At 45.8% G+C, this 22,277-nt stretch overlaps 1 protein-coding gene across 4 annotated transcripts in view; it reads right to left on the reverse strand.

The window, feature by feature from the left end:
* Positions 1–22,277, reverse strand: part of DNAH17 (dynein axonemal heavy chain 17) — a 279,399-nt gene that overhangs the window by 153,062 nt on the left and 104,060 nt on the right. For all 4 annotated transcript variants that reach the window (XM_053296349.1, XM_053296348.1, XM_053296346.1 and 1 more), the window contains exons 27-31: positions 21,762–21,884; positions 12,150–12,497; positions 11,975–12,066; positions 8,537–8,663; positions 7,241–7,393 (exon numbers count right to left, since the gene is read on the reverse strand). In XM_053296349.1, the coding sequence (XP_053152324.1) occupies positions 7,241–7,393; positions 8,537–8,663; positions 11,975–12,066; positions 12,150–12,497; positions 21,762–21,884 (843 nt within the window). The remainder of the gene's footprint in view (positions 1–7,240; positions 7,394–8,536; positions 8,664–11,974; positions 12,067–12,149; positions 12,498–21,761; positions 21,885–22,277) is intronic.

Consider the following 22,277-nt stretch of genomic DNA (forward strand, 5'->3'; position numbering starts at 1 on the left):
GTGGGTATAAGTTACTGAGTCCTTTCATAAATCTCTTACTCTCTGGATGTGAGAATAAGTTGTGCCGTCCCATCCTTTATGCTTAGATGAGATGGCTGCTAGATGTACCTTTATCAATACATTTGCCAGTCCCTCCTTTCACCTTTAACGTGGTCATATACAGGAGCACCTGTTTAACAGTGGCCCATTTCGGAATGTAACCCTGTTTTTGAGCATGGGCTGCAAATCTCTTCCATTTGCTATTGTAGTTACGTCTCGTAGATGGATGTCTCTTATTCAGTAATATCCTCTTCAATAACCAATTCTCCACACAGTCATCCATGGAGTTCTTACATTTGGATGCCTCACCATCCCCTCTTCTCTCACCAGAAGGTCTGGGTGAAGTAGGAACCGGTGGTATATGCCCTTTGACAACTTTAGTGTGGCAAACCACGGTTGCCTCGGCCACCATGGTGTCAGCAGTATACAGGTTGCATTGTCCTGTAGTATTTGAGCCAGAACTGATTAGAGCTTGTGGTGGGAACAGATACAGGAGGCCACTGCTCCACTTGTGTTGGAATGTATCACCTAGTGACTTGTTTCCTATTCCTGCACGTGAGCAGTATTTCAGACACTTTTTGTTGGCAGCAGTCTCAAATAAATCCACTGCTGGATGTCCCCACTTCCTGAAGACTGTCTGGAGACAAGCATTCTTGATTTCCCACTTGTGGCACTGATCCTGAGAATACATGCGGCTGAGGTTGTCTGCTAATACATTGTCAACACCCTTTATGTGTATGGCCACTGGGCATATTGTATGTGCTATGCACCAGTCTCATATTTGGATGCTCAGGGTGCACAATGAGTTGGACACTGTGCTCTCTTGTTTGTTGAAGAATGCGACAGCTGTTGTATTGCCCATTTGTACCTGCACTACTTTGTTTCTGAACATAGGCTTGAACACCCTCAGAGCCAGAAACACCGCCAACAACTCCAAATAATGTATATGTTGCTGGGCCTGAGGCGTGGTCCATCATCCTTGAATCTGATGCTACCCAGCCTGTCAGGGAAACATCGGATATCACCTACTGTGTTGGTGTTACTGGTTCGAACGGTACACACTGTAGGAGGTTCCCTTCCAGTGTCCACCAATTTAGGGAGGTCAGCACTGTCTGTGGTATCCTTAGCAACATCCTTTGGCTGTCAATATTTGAACAAAAAACTCGGAGATACCACCTCTGTAACAGCCTCATACACAGCCATGTGTAATGTACAGTGGCTCTGCAAGACGCCATAAGGCCCATCAGCCACTATATGTTTTCTGCAGGCTGTAAAGGATTGCATCTGAACTGTTGTACCTGGTGACTGATCTGCTGAAACCGTTCTACAGGTAAGTATGCTCTCTTTGTTTCCATGTCTAGGACTGCACCGATGAACTCCAGGCACCACCGTGGCTCTTGGCATGACTTCTTCCAGTTCACAGTGATCCCTAGGTCCTGTAGCAATTGTAACATAGAGCAGATTTGCATACTCAACTCCTCTTTGCTGCCACTCACTAGAATTCAGTCATCTAGTATGGGTACACCACTATCCCGTGTTCGCAAATAAGCCACCACTACAGCCATGACTTCCGTGAATACACGAGGGACTGTCGACAGGCCAAAGGGCAAGACAGTGTATTGTTATACTGCACTTCCCACCGTAAACCTGAGGTATTTGTGGTGGTTTTCCTGTATTCCTACATGGAAGTAAGCATCCTTTAGATCCAATGTTGCAGCCTATTCCTCCTTGGCCAGGAAAGGTAGTATACTCTGCAACGTTGTCATCCTGAATTAGCATGCTAACACAAAACAATTTAGGCCGCAAAGATCCATGATTGCCCTGATTCCTCCATCTTTCTTTGGTATGTGAAAATAGCAGGAGTAAAATCTGGACAACCTCTCTGTCCAATGCACTGGTACGATTGCCTGCTTCTCTAGGAGCACTTGCACCTCCACTCATAGTTCTGGAGTTTCCTTGGTGTACTTCAGACCCAAGAACGGAGGCAAAGCTTTTAATTCTATCACATAGCCAGTCTCAATTCTGAGTACCCATTGATCTGATGTTATGTTGTGCCATGCATGAGCATGGCTTGCCAACTTGATGGTATGGTTGGCAACTACAAAGCAGATGTTGGGTGCTTTGGCAATCGTCAGATGGTGTGCATGCAGTGATCTGTTGTTGCAGTCAAAGAGACTGCTTAGGATTGTCCTTGTTGGCCCTGATGTCTTGGTTTCTATTTCTCTGGCCAAATCCCTTGTTCTTCTGAAAGGGCTTGTACTACCTCCTATAGTCTCTCCTGTCCTGATATTTGAATGGTCTCTGGCGAGCATAGTTACGGTTGCATGAGGCCGATGCTGTAGTCAATGCTGTTGCCATTAATACCTTTGCTGTGTATTTAGATTTTTTCAAGGTCTCCATCGCAGAATCTGTGTTTTCATTGAAAAGGCCTTTGCCATCAAATGCTAAATTCTCAACACGCTCTTTCATGTCTTCTTGTAATGCTGTGGACTTGAGCCATGCATAGCGACGCATAGTCACTAAACTGCCTGAGCCATTTTCGGAAGGGTGGTATAGAAACCAACCAACCAACCAAATAAATAAATAAAAGTCACTGCAGTAACCATCTCAGCGAGATGTTTAAAAGCACTAAGTTGTTGCCTAGTGACTGACGTCGTCTTCTCGTAGAGCTCTGCAAACCTGTCTTGAAACTCCATGGGTGACAATGAACTTGAATCTTGTAACAGAGTGTCCCATAGAAAATTACTGTAGTGAGCCATACAGGCCACATAATTTGGAATATGTGTCACCAGGCTAGAGGTAGCATAAATCTACAGGTCTAATTTCCTTTCCTCCTTGTCAGATGGTGTTGTATGGCGATGCCCTCCCTTGGATGATGACACGCTGTCAATCACCATAGAATTTGGCACCAGGTGTCTTAGCAGGTAAGTATTTTCTTCCTCTTGAACATGGTACAAATTTTCCAACCATTTTGATGTCGGCGTGGAGGTAAGGAGTACTTCCCAGGCTGATATCGCTGCTTTAGTGATCACTGGGATCACTGGCAAAGAAACAGGGTGTGATGTCTTTGCTGCAGCCATCATGTTATATACCGGATCCTTCAGTCCTGTCTCTGGCAATGCCTAACGCCTCTGCAATCTCCTTGATAAGGGTCTGATAAGCTTTCAACTCCTCAGATGGGGATGTCAAAAGTTTGGGTAGGACATTGGAGGGTGGGTCAGATCGTCGACTGGCCCGATCAGAATCAGATTCACCTGAATCTGAAGTATAGATCTCCCCATCCTCCAACGAAGGTGATGCTGAAACCACAGGTGGCATTGACTTCCTCTTCCTTTTGTAAGGCCTCTGTTCCACTTGTATAGGAGCTTATTGCAGCCTAATTGGTGGGTCAATTGGTTGCGCAGCTTGTGTTTGACAAACAGTCAATGTCAAAGTCTTCATTTAGAGATGGGCCAGGAGTTTGTGTTGCCTCCAGTTGATGAAGCTCTCGCTGTGCCTTCCATTGAAGGAACTCCACGTAATCACCCAGCAACGCATGCCTGAAGCCACATGAATGTATAGGCTGCCTTGAGCTGGTGGTAGTCCAAGCACCTGCACTGGCGTTTTCCAGGAGAGGGGCACAGCAGTTGTTGTCTGCACTGGGACAGTAGGCTTCTTTGGATTAATAACTTTCTTTGTCGCTGTCTGGTCTAAAGAATGCATTGAAGATTCCAACGGGTGTGGACACTTCCCATAAAACAGGGACATAGATGGAGTCTTTGGTGGAGGTATTCAGGACTCATCAGTATCCTGCTCAACATCCAGACCTGTGCTTAAAAAGCCATGGAAAGTAGATCCAGACAGAGTGCTTGATGTGGAATCCAACAAGTCTAATAGGGAATGTGCCATATTCTGGTTTAACGAAAAGTCCTCATCCTTATCAAATTCAACTACTTCCAGCCCCTTAGTTGTTCTGCTTCGTAATAGGGTAGAAGGAGACTGCACTGGCGTCTGTGCTGGGGAAAGCAGTAGTTTCCTTCTCAACACTGTGGCCGTCGGTACCGAAGTCCTATCCAATGTCACCATCATCATCAATGTCAGTATCGAAGCAGAGTTCAGTGCTGCCATCGACAAGTCTGCACCATAGTCGGAGATGGAGTACCCCTTCCAGACTTGTAACGGTGGTTTTTTGAGGGAGGTGCCAAAGCACCCTCCTTTGAGTCAGATTTTCATTTCTTCTCTTTATGTCTATATGCAGACTTCAAAACCTCTCTCAGACGTTTGAAGATAGGCTCCACTTGCTCTGGCACAGTTTTAGACTGCGGTGAATCAGATCCATGCAAAGTTGGTCTCGAGCAGGGCACCTCGCTTGAGCGCAACACCGATGTTGAAGGATAATTTGGCCTCAGTGTTGGGGGTCTCAACGCTTCAACATATAGCGCTGCCCGCAGGTGGAACACTCTGTTTTTCATAGTTTGCTTGGAGAACGAGCAACATATCTTACACGAAGCAGTATTATGTTGCTCCCCCAGACATAGTAGACAGGAGTCATGATGGTCCATTGATGGCAACTTCACCCGGCATTGCACACAATGTTTAAATGTGGTCTTTGACTCTATAGCGATTGGGCCAGCCGGCAGCCTACTGTCCGCTTTCCCCCCTACTTCCTCTTCCTCTTTATTATTATTTTTAAATCGTTTATATACTTAATGTTAGAAGTCCATTTTGCAAAGAATGGTCAAGCAGTTCCAAATCAAATCCGTGGAAAATAACAATTCTCTTTTACTATAGTCAATCAAGGAGCAGCTTCTGAGGTATTGACGCGTCGGTTAAACAAAACCTGAGGAAATGGTGCCCCCAACTGCCGATTTCTACAGAAGCACAAAGCACATGCAGGGCAGAGTGGGCATCTTGAGGAGCTAGCTAATCTACCCACAAGGTCCCTGAGCAGGCACAGAATCCATTTGTTATGAATGCAACAGATCATAATCCAGATCTCTGTGTACTCCAACCATGCTCCCACTCAATTGTTTGCATTATATTGCTAGCAGTAGTGACTGGGCCCATGAAGCACATGAAGGGACACCACCACTGCATTTCCAAACATACCTTGGATGAGCTCCTATGTTGCACACCTGTACTTCTCCAAGTGTTAATAAAAGTTTGCTGATGTATGTCACAGGGTCCATGCCCTCCCCCCGCCCCGTTCCACAACTTTACTGGTCATCAGAGTAGGGATGTGCACAAAACCGGTTCACCCGGTTCGGTTCGGATTCGAACCGGGTTCGAACCAGGAGGGGGTGGTTCGCTTTTGGTTTTGTTCAAACCACCCCCTGGTTCGGTTCAGATTTGAACCAGTTCGGACCAGTTAGGACACCCAAAAATTGGTAGGATGGTACCTGGCACCCAGGGGTACCTGTCACCCAAACCCCAAAGCAATCGGACACTCGTACGATTTTTAATGAATTTTTGAAAATTATTTTTATTTTTTTCTCATAGGATATAATGAGACTCGAACCAGGCCATTATACCTTATTGTGGAGCACCCATGGGTGCCAACAACCACCCAAACCCTGAAACAATAGGACAGTCCTATGATTTTTAATGAATATTTGAAATATTTTTAATTATTTTTCTCATAGAGTATAATGGGACCCGAACCAGTCCATATCCCCTATTGTGGAGCACCTAGGGGCACAAAAGAGGGGTGAGTGGTAGACAGACAGGGGTGCCTACCACCCAAAAAACCCCAAGGCAATTGGACACTCCTCTGATTATTGGTGAATTGTTAAAGTATTTTTGAATTCCTCATAGAGAATAATTAGGATTGCAGCAAATGTATAGCTTCACGTCGGGGGGAAAAGGGGTGTCGTAGAGTGGAGTGTGGTGGGTGGTAGTTCCTAGGGTGGGCAAGGAAGCTATCAGAATTATTTGGAAGGAATTGGGCAAAGGGCTGGTTTTTAAGTGATTTTTGAAGTTTATGCGTCTTTAAGGTTTTTCTCCATAAAGAAGCATGGAGGTGTCAGCAAATGTATAGCTTCACGTCAGGGGCAAAGGGGTGGCCTAGAGCAGTGTGGGGTTGGTGGTAGTGCCAGGTAGGGGCAAGGAAGCTACCTGAATTTTTCCAAAGGATTTGGGCAGAGGGCTGATTTTTGGTGAACTGTTGAAGTTAACACGTCTTTAAGGTTTTTCCTCATAAGCTATAATGGAGCTTTCAGCAGCCCCATAAGTGCACTTGGGGGGTGCCAACTACCCCCATGGGTTTCTAACCCATGGGGTACTTGGTTCTGTTGTTTCTGAGGTGTTCTGAGTGTGGATTCTATGATAGCAAATGAAATTTTCAATGAGACACCATGAATCCACTCACTCTCATTTGCTATCATAGAATCCACACTCAGAAAACATTTTAAAACAACAATTAAACCATTACAATAATTAAAACTCCCGAAATCAGGTTTTAAATTTTAAAATAAACCAGATTTTAAAAAACCCCAAATTTAGGATGCTGAGTAAGCTTGGGTGAAGAGATGGGTTTTCGGGTGTTTTTTGAAAATTGCCAGAGATGGGGAGGATCGTATCTCAGCAGGGAGCGCATTCCACAATCTCGGGGCAGCAACCGAGAAGGCCCGTCTCTGTGTAGCCACCAAACGAGTTGGCGGTAACTGGAGACGGATCTCCTCAGATGACCTCAATGGGCGGTGGGGCTTGTAATGAAGAAGATGCTCTCTTAGCAAATGTGCAGCTATTACTAATTAGTTGTGGAGGATACAGGTAAAATTTCACAAATCAGTGTTGCTGTTCCATGGAGACTCCATTTCCCCAGCATTCAACCACAATATTGTGTTGCCTGGAAAATGAAATCTATCCATAGGTTATATGGTGGGACCCTTGACTGTGTATTAGTCTTCACTTTCATGTGGAGGCTTACCTGCACGATGTTGGGGAAACAACAGAAATTGTTTAATACTGTACCAGGATTAATACTGTACATGCGTTACTTGTTTATGAAACTTATTGCAACAAAATGTTAATAACAAAGTTATATATAAATAGGCACATCAATTTCTATTGTGAAGAGTGTGTGACGTGTGGTTATGCAGACAGAAAGGCATTTTTGGTGGCTATATACACTGCCATGAGGGCACACAAGCCACTTTTTCCTTAGTATTCAGGCAAATCCATTGACATACTTTGTGCTGAATTTAAAAGTAGATCTACCCACCTGTCCAGAGCAGTCACACTCCTTGTCAAAATCAACATACTCATCTTCTTTGCTGTACATCCCCAGGCCAATCTTCAGCGGCTGCTCATTTGCATCTAATTTGAATTTCAGCTTGGCCATACTATCAAATAACTTGGACAAGTGACGAGACACCTTCAAGAAGAGGAACATGGAGTTAGGGTACAAATCACAGACATAGAAAGGTAGGTAGGTAATGAATATATAACAATTGTTTTAAAAAGCAAGACCACATGGAAAGCTTGAAGGAAATGGACACTAAAGAAAGAATAATTTTTAAAGTGTTTAAATTAGAGTGTGTTTAGATCACAGTTTTAAGTACTGTACAGGAGTGTAGCATCCATTGTGTGAATGACTTCGAAGAACCTGCGTTGCTATGCTCCAGGGGCTGTGCCTGGCGCCCCAGCCACATACCTGCGCCCGACGTCAGATGCAAGGGGAGTGGCAATGATAGTGAATGGGGCTTCACGGCCCATTTTGAAGTTACGTTTGCCGAGCGCTGGGCTCCCAGCACGGCTGGGATGGCTTCTCCCTGCTTTCAAAGGCAGGGAGAGGAGTTACCGGCCAGGCTGGGAGCTCAGTGCTGGCTGAAACCTCTCAAAAATGGTTTCAGCCAGTGCTGAGTTCTCAGACTGGCCAGGATCACCTCTCCCTGCCTTTGAAAGCAGGGAGAAGCCATCCCAGCCACGCTGGGAGCCAAGCGCTCAGCAAATGTTACTTCAAAACGAGGTGCACTGATGGCCCCATTTACTATCATTGCCATGCCCCCTACATCTGATGCCAGATGCAGAGGCATGGCTAGAGTAGTGGGGGCCAGTTGTGGCAGCCTGAATAAGAGCCGCCAACATCCTTGCTACACCACTGGTACTGTAATCCGACCATTGTACAAACTGAAGAGGCGACTAGTATACTGAATGAGATCGTTGGTCCATCCAGGCCAGTGTTGTCTCTTCTGAATCTCCAAGAGCTTGGGAAGCAGTCTTTTCTAGTTCTGCTACTCAAGATCCTTTAAAAAATGGCCATTCCTAAGTGTTCGGCCTGGGGCCTACTGCAAGCAAACCATGTATAGTCCTCTACCACTGAGCTACAGCCCCTCCCAAAATGCTGATTGGATCAGAGGCAACATGGACCATTGCAATTAATCTGTGACTCTGTCCTATATAAACTCACTTCTCCAGCATAAAAAGTGTTTTGAAGGAGTCTGAGATATAAAAATTTGAAGATGTATGAGGAAAATGCTGACGGAAGTCAAAGTGCCCACGTCCATGCATATCCTACCTCAACAGGGTCATTGCCATTGGACAAAATATCCAGCAGGTCAGCAGAGGATACAAAGTAAAATCTGGGGAAGGCCAGTCTCTTTGTCTCCAGATATTCAGCCAAAGCCTTTTCGCAGATTGCCAGACTTAACAGCAAGAAGAAGAGAAAGTAATGGTTGACATGATGAAGGAAGTCACTTAAAGTTATTTTCTTGCTTTAATAATTTTGCCTAACCTGTACTTTTAATTTCAATGGGACTAATCTGAGTAACTTTCCTCACTGTGTCAAGCAGTATTTATACTGTTGTTTATTATGTGCAATGTGTTATTTATTAATAAACACACAAACCAAAACAATGAATTAGCAAATTGTAATTTCTTAAATATTTGGTGCCATTTATGTATATGATGCGTATATTTGGTGCCACCGATGTACATAATGCTTTAAAGAATAATATAAGCAATAAATAAATAAATAAATAAAGACAGCTCCCTGCTCCCAAGGTATAGACAGCACATCATGACAGTCAAGGAGACAACAGAAGGAGCGGGAGGGAAAGGAAAGGGGGAAGGGAAAGAAAAAAGGGGAAAGGGGGAAAGGGGAGAAGGGGAAAGGGGAAACTGGAGGGTAACCAGGCAGGAATGCATGATTCTTCTTTTGTGTGAGGGATGTGCAAACATTCGATGTCGAAATTGTTTTTGGTCCGATATTGTATCGAACCACCCATCCAACCCGTTTTGGTTTGTCATCAGACCAACCTCCCCCAGCTGTTGGGGGGGGCGGGTTTCGAAGAATTTTTTTTTAATTTTTTTTTACTCACAACCTCTGGGGGGTGTCTCCAGCGGCCCCCATTTATTATTATTATTATTATTATTATTATTATTATTATTATTATTAATAATAATAATTTGATTTCTATACCGCCCTTCCAAAAATGGCTCAGGGCAGTTTACACAGAGAAATAATAAATAAATAAGATGGATCCGTCCCCAAAGGGCTCACAATCTAAAACTAGGAGGGACATTTCTCCCATTGGTCACTTCAAGACTTCTAATTTGCATGTTCATTCATGAGTGAACTAGCTCTATGATAAGAATGAAAGAACCTACACCCCAAAGTGAAGAGTTCCTGACACTATTCCACAAAGACCCTGAGATATCACATCAAAGGGAGTGGTAAAACATAGTACAAGGATTTGTGCATTAGCAACTACAGCCAAGTTTCAGTGCTACTTTAGTGTTTACTCTCTTGGCTGATATCTCAGCAATGCTTCTAACTGTGAAGAATTTATGTTCTGATTGATTATGCACATTATTTTCACACTTCTGAGCCATGGAAAGCATCTCCTATTCTGGCCAACTCTTCTGCAGGGGCGTAGTAAGGTTGAAGTGGGCCCAGAGATAGATAGATAGATAGATAGGTAGGTAGGTAAGTAGATAGATAGATAGATAGATAGATAGATAGATAGATAGATAGATAGATAGATAGATGCTTGTGTGCCACAATAGAACATCATCCTAAATTTTTTTTAAAAGGTTTTGTAAATTGTGGACAATCCAAGTCATTTAATGGTACTAGAGAAAGACTTGCTGTTCTGGTAGCTCCAGGTCTTAACACTCACATCAGTTTCAGAGGATGAATACAACTGAAGGAAGTCCGGGCGGGTGCGCAGCTGGGGGAGTCAGTCATGTGGCTTGCCTCTGGGGGGGCCCCAAGGCAGTGGACCCCCAGACAACTGTCTCCCCTTGCCCTTTTATAGTTACACCCCTGCTCTTCTGTTTCGCAGGGAGAGACCAACTGTCCCTATTCGGCCCAGCATGCCGTTCCTCTAAGTGACTGTTAAGGGTATTTCCTGTGTTTCTTGTTAGATTGTGAGCCCCTTTGAAACAATTTTCTCATTCAGTTTGCTATGTAAACTGCTTTGAGTATATGTTTGTTGAAAAGGGGTATAAAATATCTATTTATTTAAAAGCCTTAGGATGTATGTAGCAAATCCCATGGCATGTGGCACATCTCACGAGACGAGAGAGAGAGTTGTCCAGAGGAGAGAGAAGCCATGGAGTAGGGCTGAGCGGCGGTCAGAGGGGCAGCTGCTGCCGATGAGGGAGGGTCGAGGAGGAGGTGGTGGCAAAGAAAGAAAAAGAGACGTTGAGCAGGCATCCGTTGGCCTGCTGAGCCTCCTCGTGAGGAGGATGGCCAAGCTGGGGCAGAGATGCATAGCAAGGGCAATGTGTTCAGGACATAAAGGAAGCCCTGGCTCAGCTGTTCTCTTCGTGAAGAGACGCGGCGGGCTGACAGAGGACAGCCCAATGTGAGCTCTCCCACCTCAATCGATCGCCCTCCTCGCAAGGAGACTTGGCAGGGTGATGTAATGGAGGCCGGTGGTAGGAGCCGATCTATGCCGCCATGATGGCTGAGTGAGTGGCGGGAGGGGACTTACTGAGGGGATGGAAGGAGACTGGCTGAGGGGCTGGGCGGTGGGGGGGGCGATCTAGGTCATGGCAATGCTGCTCTGGCTGAATGAATGCGGGGGGAGAACTTGATGAGGGAGTGGGGGAAGACTGGTTGAGGGGCTGGGGGGAAACTGGCTGAGGGGGTGAGTGAGCAATAAAGTCCTAGAGCACAGATGCTCTGTGCGGGATAAGTTAGTGCTTAATAATAATACTGGCTGATGGATGCACCATGACACAAAAGCCAATTTAGAAAAACACTATCACTGATGAAGCAAAATTCCTGCAATAGTCTTTCTAGGCCTAAATCTGGAGCTGAAAGACCTCTTACTCCATCAAACAGAAAGCAGAATGCTTTTCTTCATAATGAACTGTCAGGCTACATGTCCCTATCTCCTCTACCCAGCCTGGCTAGGCTTATCAGGACCGACCTCAGAGCAGGGACAGGGAGGGCAATGTCACCCTGTGCCTCCTCTGCCTCAGGCTGCTTGTCCCTTATGTCTGCCCCTATCCGGGGGTCCCTGACACTCCCCACCAGCCTCCTTTTCAATCCTGGCCAGCTCCTTATATGTCTCCTCACAGGCTATGTATCGCCCGCCCCCAATTACAGGGCCAATGCCCCTCCATATTATCTGTAATGGATTACCCCTAACAGCTGTTGCCCAAGCCTCTCTCCATTCTCCTTCCTCCTGCTCAGACCCCCTCCCTTCGGGAGGCCTGCTGCTTATGTTGTCCTCGCATGCTTCCCCTTCAGTCTTATCAGGGCTCAACAACTCCTCCATTGGAGCTGAGTCCCTGCCCGTTGGCAGTCTTTCCTTCATCTCTCCCTGGCTGCCACCCGTCCCTGTCACCTTGGGCGCTCTCACCATTCAGAGGTAAGGACAGCTGGTCTTGCCAGACATGAACTTATGAGCCTTATGATTCACTCTTTCTACCAATAAAATATCTGCCCCATTATATTTGATACTGGTGTTTTGACAAAATTATACTGGAAAATCTTGCTGACCTTTTCTGCAAGCCCTCTAGCTTGTTGTAGAGGCCTTTTTTATTTGTTGCTTCAACTACATTAGGAGTTTTCACTGCATCTGCCATTAATTCCTGAAACAGAAGATGGAATTGCCAGTCACTTGATGATGATGGTTTCTGCAGGTGAAAAATAAGGAAGGCAAAGTCTTGCTCACCTTAAAATCCTTGTCAATGGAATCAAAGAGCTTTGAATCCTCAGGAAGTTGATTACGGATGTCTTCTGAACCAATGAAAATGCTCTCCAGGTGGCTCCAGGTTCTCTGGACTTCAAACCAGATGGATATCACAGAGTCAGCAGTAGATAATTTCTGCTGCCAGCTGGAAACTTCCTGAAGGAAGTGTGCTAAATATTTAGAAGTCATCAGAGTCTGGAGCTGCACTTGATTTTCTTCCAAGGTCTCTACCAATACTTCATCTGATTTGAGCATCATGGTTCCAGTCCTGTGATGGGGCTCATGTTCAAATTGCATTGTTGACCACGTACTATCAAGAGCCTTCAGGACCTTCAAACAAAAAGCCAAGAATGCATTAAATTCTAACATTTTAAAAAATGAACTAGTTTATCCCATGCAGAACATCTGCATGCTAGGACTTTATTGCTCTCCCTGCATGCAGCTCCCGTTTTATTGCTCAGTGTCAGCCACCCCCTCTCCTCCACTCCCCCACTCTCAGCCACCCCACTCACAGCCACCCCATCCACTTCACTCCACTCCCCCACCCATCAATAGCCACCCCTTCCCCTCCAGTCCCCCACTCACAGCCACTCCAGTCACAGCCACCCCCTTCCCTCCACTCACTGACTCTCAGCCACCCCACTTGCAGCCACCCTCTCCACTCCACACCCCCACCCACCCGTAGCCATCGCTTCCCCTCCACACACCCACTCTCAGCCACTTCAATCGCAGCTATCCCTTCCCTCCACTCACTGATTCTCAGCCACCCCACCCCTCCACTCACCCACTCTCCACCACACACAGCCACCCCCTCCACTCCACTTACCCACTCAGCCATCCCACTCACAGTCACCCCCTCTCTTCCAATCACCCACTCTCAGCCACCTCCACTCAGAGGCATAACTATAATGGGGCAAGGGGAGACTGTTGTCTCGGGGGGCCCTGCTGGGGGGGGCAGAAACACGTCTCCCCCACCCAATGCCAGCCTGAGCTTCCTTGGCAGTGATGGGGGGGCATTTTAAAATGTTGTCTCTGGGCCCACTCCAACCTTGTTATGCCCCTGCCTCCACTCACCCACTCTCAGCCATGCCACTCACAGACACCCCCTCCCATCTACTCCACTCATTCACTCAACCACCCCCCTTACAGCCACTCCCTTTCCTCCACTCACCTACCACATTCACAGCCATCCCCTTCCCTCCACTCACCCAACCCACTCGCGGCCACACCACCCCTCCACACACCCTCTCAGCCACCCCCACCCCTCCACTCACCCACCCCTCACAGCTACCCCTCCCCTCCCCTCCACTCACCCACTCTCAGCCACCCCTCTACGCACCCACCCCCTCCCCTCCATGCTAGTGGTTCAAATGGCTGCTCAGTCAATGCCGCAAGAACTAAAGAGAATCCACTGTTTGATAGGCTTCCTAATAGTGGGGCATAGATTATTCAAACCCTTTAAAAATCTTTTGGAATCTGGATGTGAAAATATAGTCTTGCCATCCCATTCAGAGTGATTTGCTGAAATAGTAGCAAGATGAACCTTGATAGAGACATTAGCCAAACCTGTAGTTTTAAAGTCAGTCAGATAAAGCAGTATGTCACGAATGGACGCTGAGTGTGCCAAGAAATCATGTTTTGATGCATATGCACCAAAGCGCTTCCACTTGCATTTATAATATCATCTAGTGGAGGCTTTCTTGTCATTTAGATAATTTCATTCAGTAGCCTATTCTCCATGCTGTCAGATGCAAGGTTCATAAATCCAGATGCAGCGCCTGACCCTTTTCCTGAGACAGAAGATCTGGATGTTGAGGTAGCCATCTCTATGCCCCTCTTGCAGAGGCGTAACTATAGGGGGGGCAAGTGCCCCGCGCGCCATCTTTTCTGGTCACGTGGGGGGTGCCGCCATGACAAAAAAAAATTTTTTTGTTAATACAAATGTTTCCTGCTCAGTGCAGCAGCGCTGCAGCAGTCAAGGGAGCGCATCAGTGCCCCCTCCCCCATGAGCGGTCCCTTCCGCCCCCCCGCCCCCCCATTGCTTTGCCGGCGCCTGGCGGCCAGTCAGTCACCTGGCTTGGCGGCGGCGGCGGGCGCTTGTGAGGAAAAACCTAAGTATAATGTAGTATGTTGGGGGGGTGGGGGGGCGCCATTTCAGTGCTTGCCCCGGGCGCAGTTTTCCCTAGTTACGCCTCTGCCCTCTTGATAGACTGAGAACTCGTGGAAACCATGGTCGGCACAGCGACGAGATATTAGAATGCATTTCGCAGATTCTTGTAAAATTTTGGCTACCACTCTGTTCAGAAGCGGGTAAGGTGGGGACAAGTCGAGAAACTCCTTTGACCAACTGTACTGGAACACATCTCCTCGTGAGTTTCTCCCTGGTCCGGAGAATTTTGCACACTGCTTGCTGTCTCTTGTTGCAAAGAGATCTATTGTGGGAGTTCCCCACATTTTGAAGATTGTGGAGAGGAACAGACCATTGAGTTCCCACTCATGTTGTTGTTGGCATGTTAAGAGTTCTGCTGAGTTGATCTGCCAGCATATTGTCTATGACTATCTGGAGTGCAGTGAGGTTAATTCTTTGCACAATGCTCCAGTTCCAAATCTGAAGGCTCAGTAAGCAAAGGCACATTCCTACCCTGCCTGTTGATATAGGCAATTGCCATAGTATTGTCCAGATGAACCTGTACCATATGACCTTGTAGGCTTGGCTGAAAGGACTTGAGAGCAGAGAACACTGCCAGCATTTCCAGAAAATCGATGTGTAGATGATGATGCTGAGGTGACCATAGTCCTTGCACCTGGTGACTCCCTGAGTGAGCTCCCCAATCAAGTAGAGAAGTGTCAGTGGTGATTCATGCAGTAGGTGATGGTACTTGAAAAGGAATGTCCTTCTGTAAATTGTCCTATATGGTCCACCACTTGAGGGAGATCAGAATAGGCTCTGGAATTGTCAGTCACATGAACTGACTGTCCACATTGGGCCAGAAAGCAGACAGGAACCATAGCTGTAGCATTCTTAGATGAAAACGGGCATACCGGACAGTAGAAGTGCAGGAGGCCATCAGGCCTACCAACCTATGTGCGCCCTTTGCTCCGGGCTCATAAAAAAAGACTGGACCAACTCTGCAATCTCAAGGCATCAAGTCGGAGGTAGAAAGGCTCTCTGCGCCTCCTCATCGAGAACCGATCCTATGTAATCTATTCTTTTTGCAGGTGTCAAATGTGATTTTCCCCTCAGTTGACCTGGATGTCCAAATCTTCTAGAAGATGAAGAACATACAAGATCTGCAAATGTAATGTGGTTTTGCTTTTTGCTGCCAGAAGCCAATCATCCAGAAAAGGAAACACTGTTATCCCCTGAGTTCGGAGGTATGCTACCACCTCTGCCATGCACTTGGTGAATACTCAAGGTGCAGTTGCCAGCCCAAAGGGGAGTACATTGTACTGGTAGACTGTGCTGCCTACCAGAAGTGCAAATATCTCCTGTGGTTCACCTGGATACTGATGTGAAAATAAGCATCCATCAAATCCAATGTTGCAAGCCATTCCTCCTCATGGAGAAGAGGAAGGATGCTTTGCAACATTATCATCTGAAATTTTCTTATATTGATGAACAGGTTGAGCCAATGCAAGTTCGTAATTGGTCTGATGCCCCCATCCTGCTTGGGAATCTGAAAACAGTGGGAATAGCAGCCTCTGTTCTGTTTTGTCCACTGAACTGGGGAAATTACCCCCTTCTCCAAGAGAATCTTGACTTCTTTCATTAGTGCCGGTGAGGTAGGAGTGTACCTCATGCCCATAAAGACTGGCAGAGTCTTGAATTCTATAGCATAACCTGTGTGGATTATATGAAGAACCCAGTGATCTGATGTTATATGGTGCCATGCTGAAACATGTCTTGCCACCCTGATGTTGGAGGCGGCACTGATGGAATGAGTTGGCAGCTGTAGAGAGTGTCGGTGGACTGACAGTCATATCAAATATGTTGTTTGGATTACTCATTGGACTTGGAGGGAGAGCCCTGCATGTTTTTTGTTTGTTGGGCTTTCTCTGGAAGCGCTGGTAAGGTTTTCTACAACCTTTTCCCCTGGTGGGTGGTAGGTATTTTCCCCACCTATTATACAGGCAATAACGAGAATTAGTGTATGATGATGACCCTGCAGTACACGTTTTGGCAGTATATCTTGATTTTTTAAAATCTTTCCATAGTGGAATCTGTGTCATCACAGAACAAGTCTTTGCCATTAAAAGGCAAATCTTCTGTTTTGTCCTTCATGTCCTGCTGCAAGGTAGCAGATCGCAACCATGCATGTCTGTGCAAACTGATGGCAGTGGCTAATGTACAGGACTCAGTCTCTGCCAAGTGTTTGGAATTGCTGAGTTGCTGTCGTGCTATTAAAGTCATCTTAGCACATGTTTCTGTAAAATGTTTCTGAAACTCCTCAGGTGACATAGAAGCCTGGTCATGGCGTACCGAGTCCCATAGTGAAAGATTACACTTTGCCAAACAGGCTGCATAGTTGGCAATCTTTAAAGGCATGCTGTAGAGTAAGTCTTACAGCCCCAAAGTCCAGTTCTCAGCCTTCTTTGTCTGCTGGAGTTGTGTGACATCTTCCTGATTTAGAAGTGGAGGCGCAATCTATCACTAAAGAATTTGGTATAGGATGCTTCATCAAATATTCAGTATCCTCTTTCTGTATTCTATACAGGCTTTCCAGGCATTTGGACGTTGGAGTCGAAGTTTGAAGAATGGCCCAAGCTGACTGTGCCAACTTGAAAAGCACAGGTAACATGGGTAAGACGACAGGTTGTGAGGGTGCTGAAGTTTTCATAAAATCATAAACTGGATCGCTGAGGTCTTGAGTTTTTGTTTTACCTCTAGACCTACGGTTGATGCCATCTCTGCAATCTGCTAATGATAGCAATAGCAATAGCAATAGCACTTACATTTATATACCGCTCTATAGCCAAAGCTCTCTAAGCTGTTTACAATGATTAGCATATTGCCCCCAACATTCTTGGTACTCATTTTACCGACCTCGGAAGGATGGAAGGCTGAGTCAACCTTGAGCCCCTGGTCAGGATCGAACTTGTAACCTTCTGGTTACAGGGTGGCAGTTTTACCACTGCACCACCAGGGGCTCATGATAGGAGTGCATTTCCTCATTTGGAGATATGGAAGGAGTGGTGGGAACATTCAGAGGTGGATCAGGATGTTCAGTTGAATCTGTCTCTGTACTAGTAGAATCAGAGCTACAGCCAACATCTGAAGAGACCACAACTTCTGATTGTATGGCTGAGGGTGGTAATACCATTGTTGTAGTAGTAGTCTGTACAGGTGGAATAATAGGCAGTGGCCCTGATGGCAACGTAGATGTCTGCATACTCGTATTGGCTTAGGTTGCACAGGCGGAGCCACAGGTATAGGAACCTGCTCCTCAATTCTTGGAGAAGTCACTTGGGTCACAGTCTGCACCAAATTTTTAGATGCTTTCTGGTGGGCTTCCCATAGTTTGAATTCATAGTAATTGTATGGCAGTCCTGGGGACTCCACCCCACAATATCGACTAGCATCACTCCATCCACCTCCTGAGAGTAGCCCTTGCATAATTTTAAAATCTCTTGGAGATCTCTCAACATTTTGCTCTTGACGTTGAGGCATATGCTCCCTTGGCATTGATGGCAATTGCTGAGGTGTTCTTGCGGGAGACAAAGATTTCTCTTGAGGTTGAGTGGTCGATGTCAAAACTGGTGCCAAAGTTAAATGTTGAAGGGCTGATGTTGAGAGGGTGATCGAAGGTGTAATCAGTGTTGCGAGATAGGGCTGTCGATTGTAATCCCGTAGGGGATAGTGTCAACATAGAAGTACGAGCAGTTGTAGAAAAATGCATATCAATTGCTGGTTCGGAGCCTTTGTCCTGATGTTTTTGGGGGGCTGGCTCATCTGCCTCATCCTCCAATGATTTCCGTGTTTTCTTATGCTTATGCCGGTGGCTTTCTTTCCACATTGGCACAGGCTCCTTAAAAATTTGGTCTTTGCTAGAGCAAGGAGTTGCAAAGGTCGAGGGTTTAAACCGTGTTGCAGTCCCCAACGCCAGCTTTGACACCATCTTCCATGTTGGCACCAATGACAAAATTGCTGGAGATCGCAGCATCGGAGTACCCAGTCTTAAGGCATCTCATACAATGCAGCTCTTAATTGTAAAGCCCGGGTTTTTTGGGTCTGTTGTGAAAAGGATAAGCAAATCTTGCAGTCACTAGTGTTATGGCTTTCCCCCAAGCAGAGCAGACACAGGTCATGTCCCATGTTTGAAGGGAGCTTCCGCTTGCACTTTTTGCAACATTTAAAGGTCATTTTGCAGTCCATAGGGGAGGAATAAACAGAAGTAAATACAACTTTAAGAGTAATAATCAGTCTGTGTTCAAAGTCAGAAGTAACTATTTTGTTCAATTTAATTACAGAAATGAACCAATCCAAGGAGCCATGCTACTGAGATACCAATGCATTGGCAGTCAGAAAGGAAATGAGGAAAAATCATGCTGAACCACCAAAAATAATGAACATGCAGAATGTGCAGGGGGCAGTTCTAAGTGCCACCAAGAGCTAAAAAATTCTACCCAGATGGTCCTGTGCAGGCGCAGAACCCACTGTTATGAATGACAAATGGAACATGATCCAGATCCTAAAGAACCAACAAAGTCATATCCCTCTGTCGGTTCCTAATTGAAGATCATCCATCAGGCCAACCAAAGCAGTTTCCTCTCCATAAGCCACTTGAAGGCAGATTTGAAATGGGTCCAGATAATCTGCTTCCTCCAAGACTGCCTGGAGTTGAGTGGCCACCACTCTCTCAATCACTCTACCCAACCCAAACATGGGAAGTTGGAGACAGGCCTATAATTGCCTGAGGGGTCTAATGCAGGTTTCTTCAAGACTAGTCTAATGATAGCCTCCTTAAACCAAGGAGGCATCCTGCCACCCCCACCCCCTCACCCCCAGAGAAGCATTTATTATTGTGAGTCCAATCTTAACCAGATGGTGGTTTTTCCATGAAAATGGACAAATTACAGCAGTCCTCACCCACGGAACTCTGCCCTGATCAGAGCAAAAGACTAAATTGACTGTGTGACTAACAACATGCGTCAGTCCAAAGATTACTTGGGATAGGCCCATAGTTGTCATGGCTACTATGAACTCATGGGCTGCTCTTAACAAATTGGTCCCAAAGTGAACACTGAAGTTCCCCACCACCATCAGTCTGGGAGACTTCAAATCCAGTTCTGTGTCCAAGTCCATGAGCTCATTTAGGGACTGACTCTGTTGGGCAGTGGGGCTGAACCAACAGAAGTCCCAGTCTGCCCCTAATCCCTAGATTTAAGTACACATTTTTTATATAGGCTAATTCTCTGATGGGGATCCTAGTAAGGGAGATGTTATTTCTATATACTGCAGCCATGCCACCTCCCTGTCCACGTCTGCTGACCTGCTCCACAACAGAATACTCTAGCGTGAGAAACAGTGCCCATTCTGGGCCACCAGCCTCCCTCAGCCAGGGCACTTTCAGATTAGCTGCTCAACAGCAGCAAAATGCTTCCTTTCAGGCAAATTGCATTTGAAACTTAAACAGCAGGGGGAGCAGTCTCGAGGAAACGAACAACCCAAAAAAGAGCAACCTTTTTATGCCGGATACACAACGTCATAGTACTATATTGCAGTGATTAAATTTGAAACAAGGCATCGGAAATGTGAACAGCACCCTGCTGTCAGCGTAGGGACTGTGGTGTCACAACACAGGAAGTGTGGAAGCACACTTCTGAGATCCGCCGTGACCCCGTTGCAGGGTGTAATCTGGAAAGTGCCCAGGTCTCTGAGATACATACCAGATTGGTTCCATCATCCACAATCAAATCAAATCATGGATATTTTCTGATTTATTTTGAACCAACCTGGCATTACTAAGAAGCAAGGTGTGGCTCTGTGGGCAGTTGGGTCTGCTCCCCAAGGTCAAAAAGCTGACAGAGCAGCTGGAAGGAGAAACAGCTATTAAATTTCTGATTTCCTTTCTCCTGTAACAACCTTCTTCTGCTCCCCACTACTGCCAGAATAGCAGCCCCAGAGCCAGTGAATGCATCCCCTGCCTCCTCATCTCTAGACAAGTCTAGATACATTACTATAACCAGACCCCACAGAACCAAGACACTAGAAACTCCGTCAGCACCAGCAGGAGTCCAATGTAAATTTTATCACAATATAAAATATAAACTCCACTTCCGATCTCAGCCCCACCACAGAAGCCAGGTGGACTGCCCACTGGTGAGCTATGCCAGTGGCTGCATCTCTGGCAGGCCTCCTGCCCTTTATAAGCTTTAGGAGTGTACCTTCCATCCATGCCTTCCAGCAGAACCTCCAGGAGGCTTTACACACAGGGCTTCTACCCTGAATCTCCTTCGGGAGAGAGTGTGTGTGTTCATACACCAGCCAAACTTACCCTGAAGTCCCTTAGAGATCCTTGGATGCACTCCACACACAAATCAGGCTTTGTCTTGCAAATTCTAGCTTATCTCAGTGTATTTCCGGGTTTTAAAAATGATGGTTTTAAGCTACTTTTTCTAAAAACGCGGGAGCAAATAGGGAGAGGCACTGATGTAGAATCATTAGCATAATAAGAGGGATACTCTCTTTACAAATGCAGATGTAGCTCTTTAGTAATCTCCCCCACCCCCATCGGCTAGAAGGAAAATATGGAGGCATGCCATGTGAACTTGCATCAAAAGCAAACCTGAGAGCAGAGGGAAGGGGCTGCTTCCCTCAATGCCACGAGTGTAATTCAAAGTGGCTTCACTCAACATTTACCCCGCAGCATGAAACCATGTGCGAATAACTCCCAGGTGTAAAAGATTTCTTTTACAAGGAGGCAGAACAATGGTGGGGTCAAGGAAGAAAGAAGTGGCTTAGGTCTTCCTTGAAAGAAGTATTTCCAAGACAGGCAGCCCAGATGAAAAATGTTTGCCTTTAGCTCAGTCTATCTTGTCATTCCACATTTGATGATTTGGTATTATTCACCATACTTTTTGAGTCACTTTGATGCTTTATAAAAGTACTGAAGCAGAGCTCCATTCCTGATTATGCATGGGCCACAAGTTGGCAAAGGCAGTTATACTTTCACAGACTGCTCTTGTATGTGGCATCATCCAGTAACTTTTCAAATGTCAGGACAGTGCTGTGGATAAACCAACTGCCTGTGATTTGCTTAACCTTTTGGGACATGGATGACTCATAACTTTTTGCCTACCTTCCTTTCAAGGGAGAGAATATACAGTAGCCCCTGGATGAAGACTGTCCACAAAAGTGGAAGGGAGAAATTTAGTTTCCATAATGGTAATTATCTCCATACACAAAATTTCAGGAAGAGAAAAGAAGCCCTGAAGTTTGAAAAGTCACTTCAAGACAGAAAATCTGCTTTCAAAGATAGGAGACCACGTCACATTCTCAGACTATTGGAGAAGTGCAAAACACAGATCTTGGAAGTGGTCATTTCAGGCTCTATCCCCAAGAGTAAGGTAAGCATAAAATGGCACAAACTGTACCTTCTCCATTCCTGACTCTTTCACAGCCTTGTCCACAATACTGCGAACCTCATCTTCAAATTTGTGAAGATTCAGCTGAAGTAGATCTGCAAGTGTTGTTTCTTCTGACATGGTGAACTTCACCTGGTATGGAACAGATGCAGATATTGAGAAGATAGACAGAAAAACAGGTTGCTTACCTGTAACAGGTGATCTGGTAGTGGTTCCATACATTGCCTGCTGCAGCACAAGGCTGTTCTTTATAACATTTCAGAAATATTTCCATGAAATGAAGTCAGTAAGAGCCAAACATGAAATTATATGACATTAAATGCATTACCTAGAGACAAAACTCTCTCATATGTCAAACAACAGCAATACTTCATCCCTCAAATTTATTATTTTATCATTCCAACAGTGGTATTTTGGATCTTCATCAACAAGAACCCAAGAAAATATGCTGGATTATGTGCAGCATACCTAAAAGGCAGCTGACAGATGTCACTGGGGACATCTTTCTATTGCTGAGGAAACATT

The sequence above is a fragment of the Hemicordylus capensis genome, chromosome 2 (genome assembly GCF_027244095.1).
Source record: "Hemicordylus capensis ecotype Gifberg chromosome 2, rHemCap1.1.pri, whole genome shotgun sequence".
In the NCBI taxonomy this organism is placed as follows: domain Eukaryota; kingdom Metazoa; phylum Chordata; class Lepidosauria; order Squamata; family Cordylidae; genus Hemicordylus; species Hemicordylus capensis.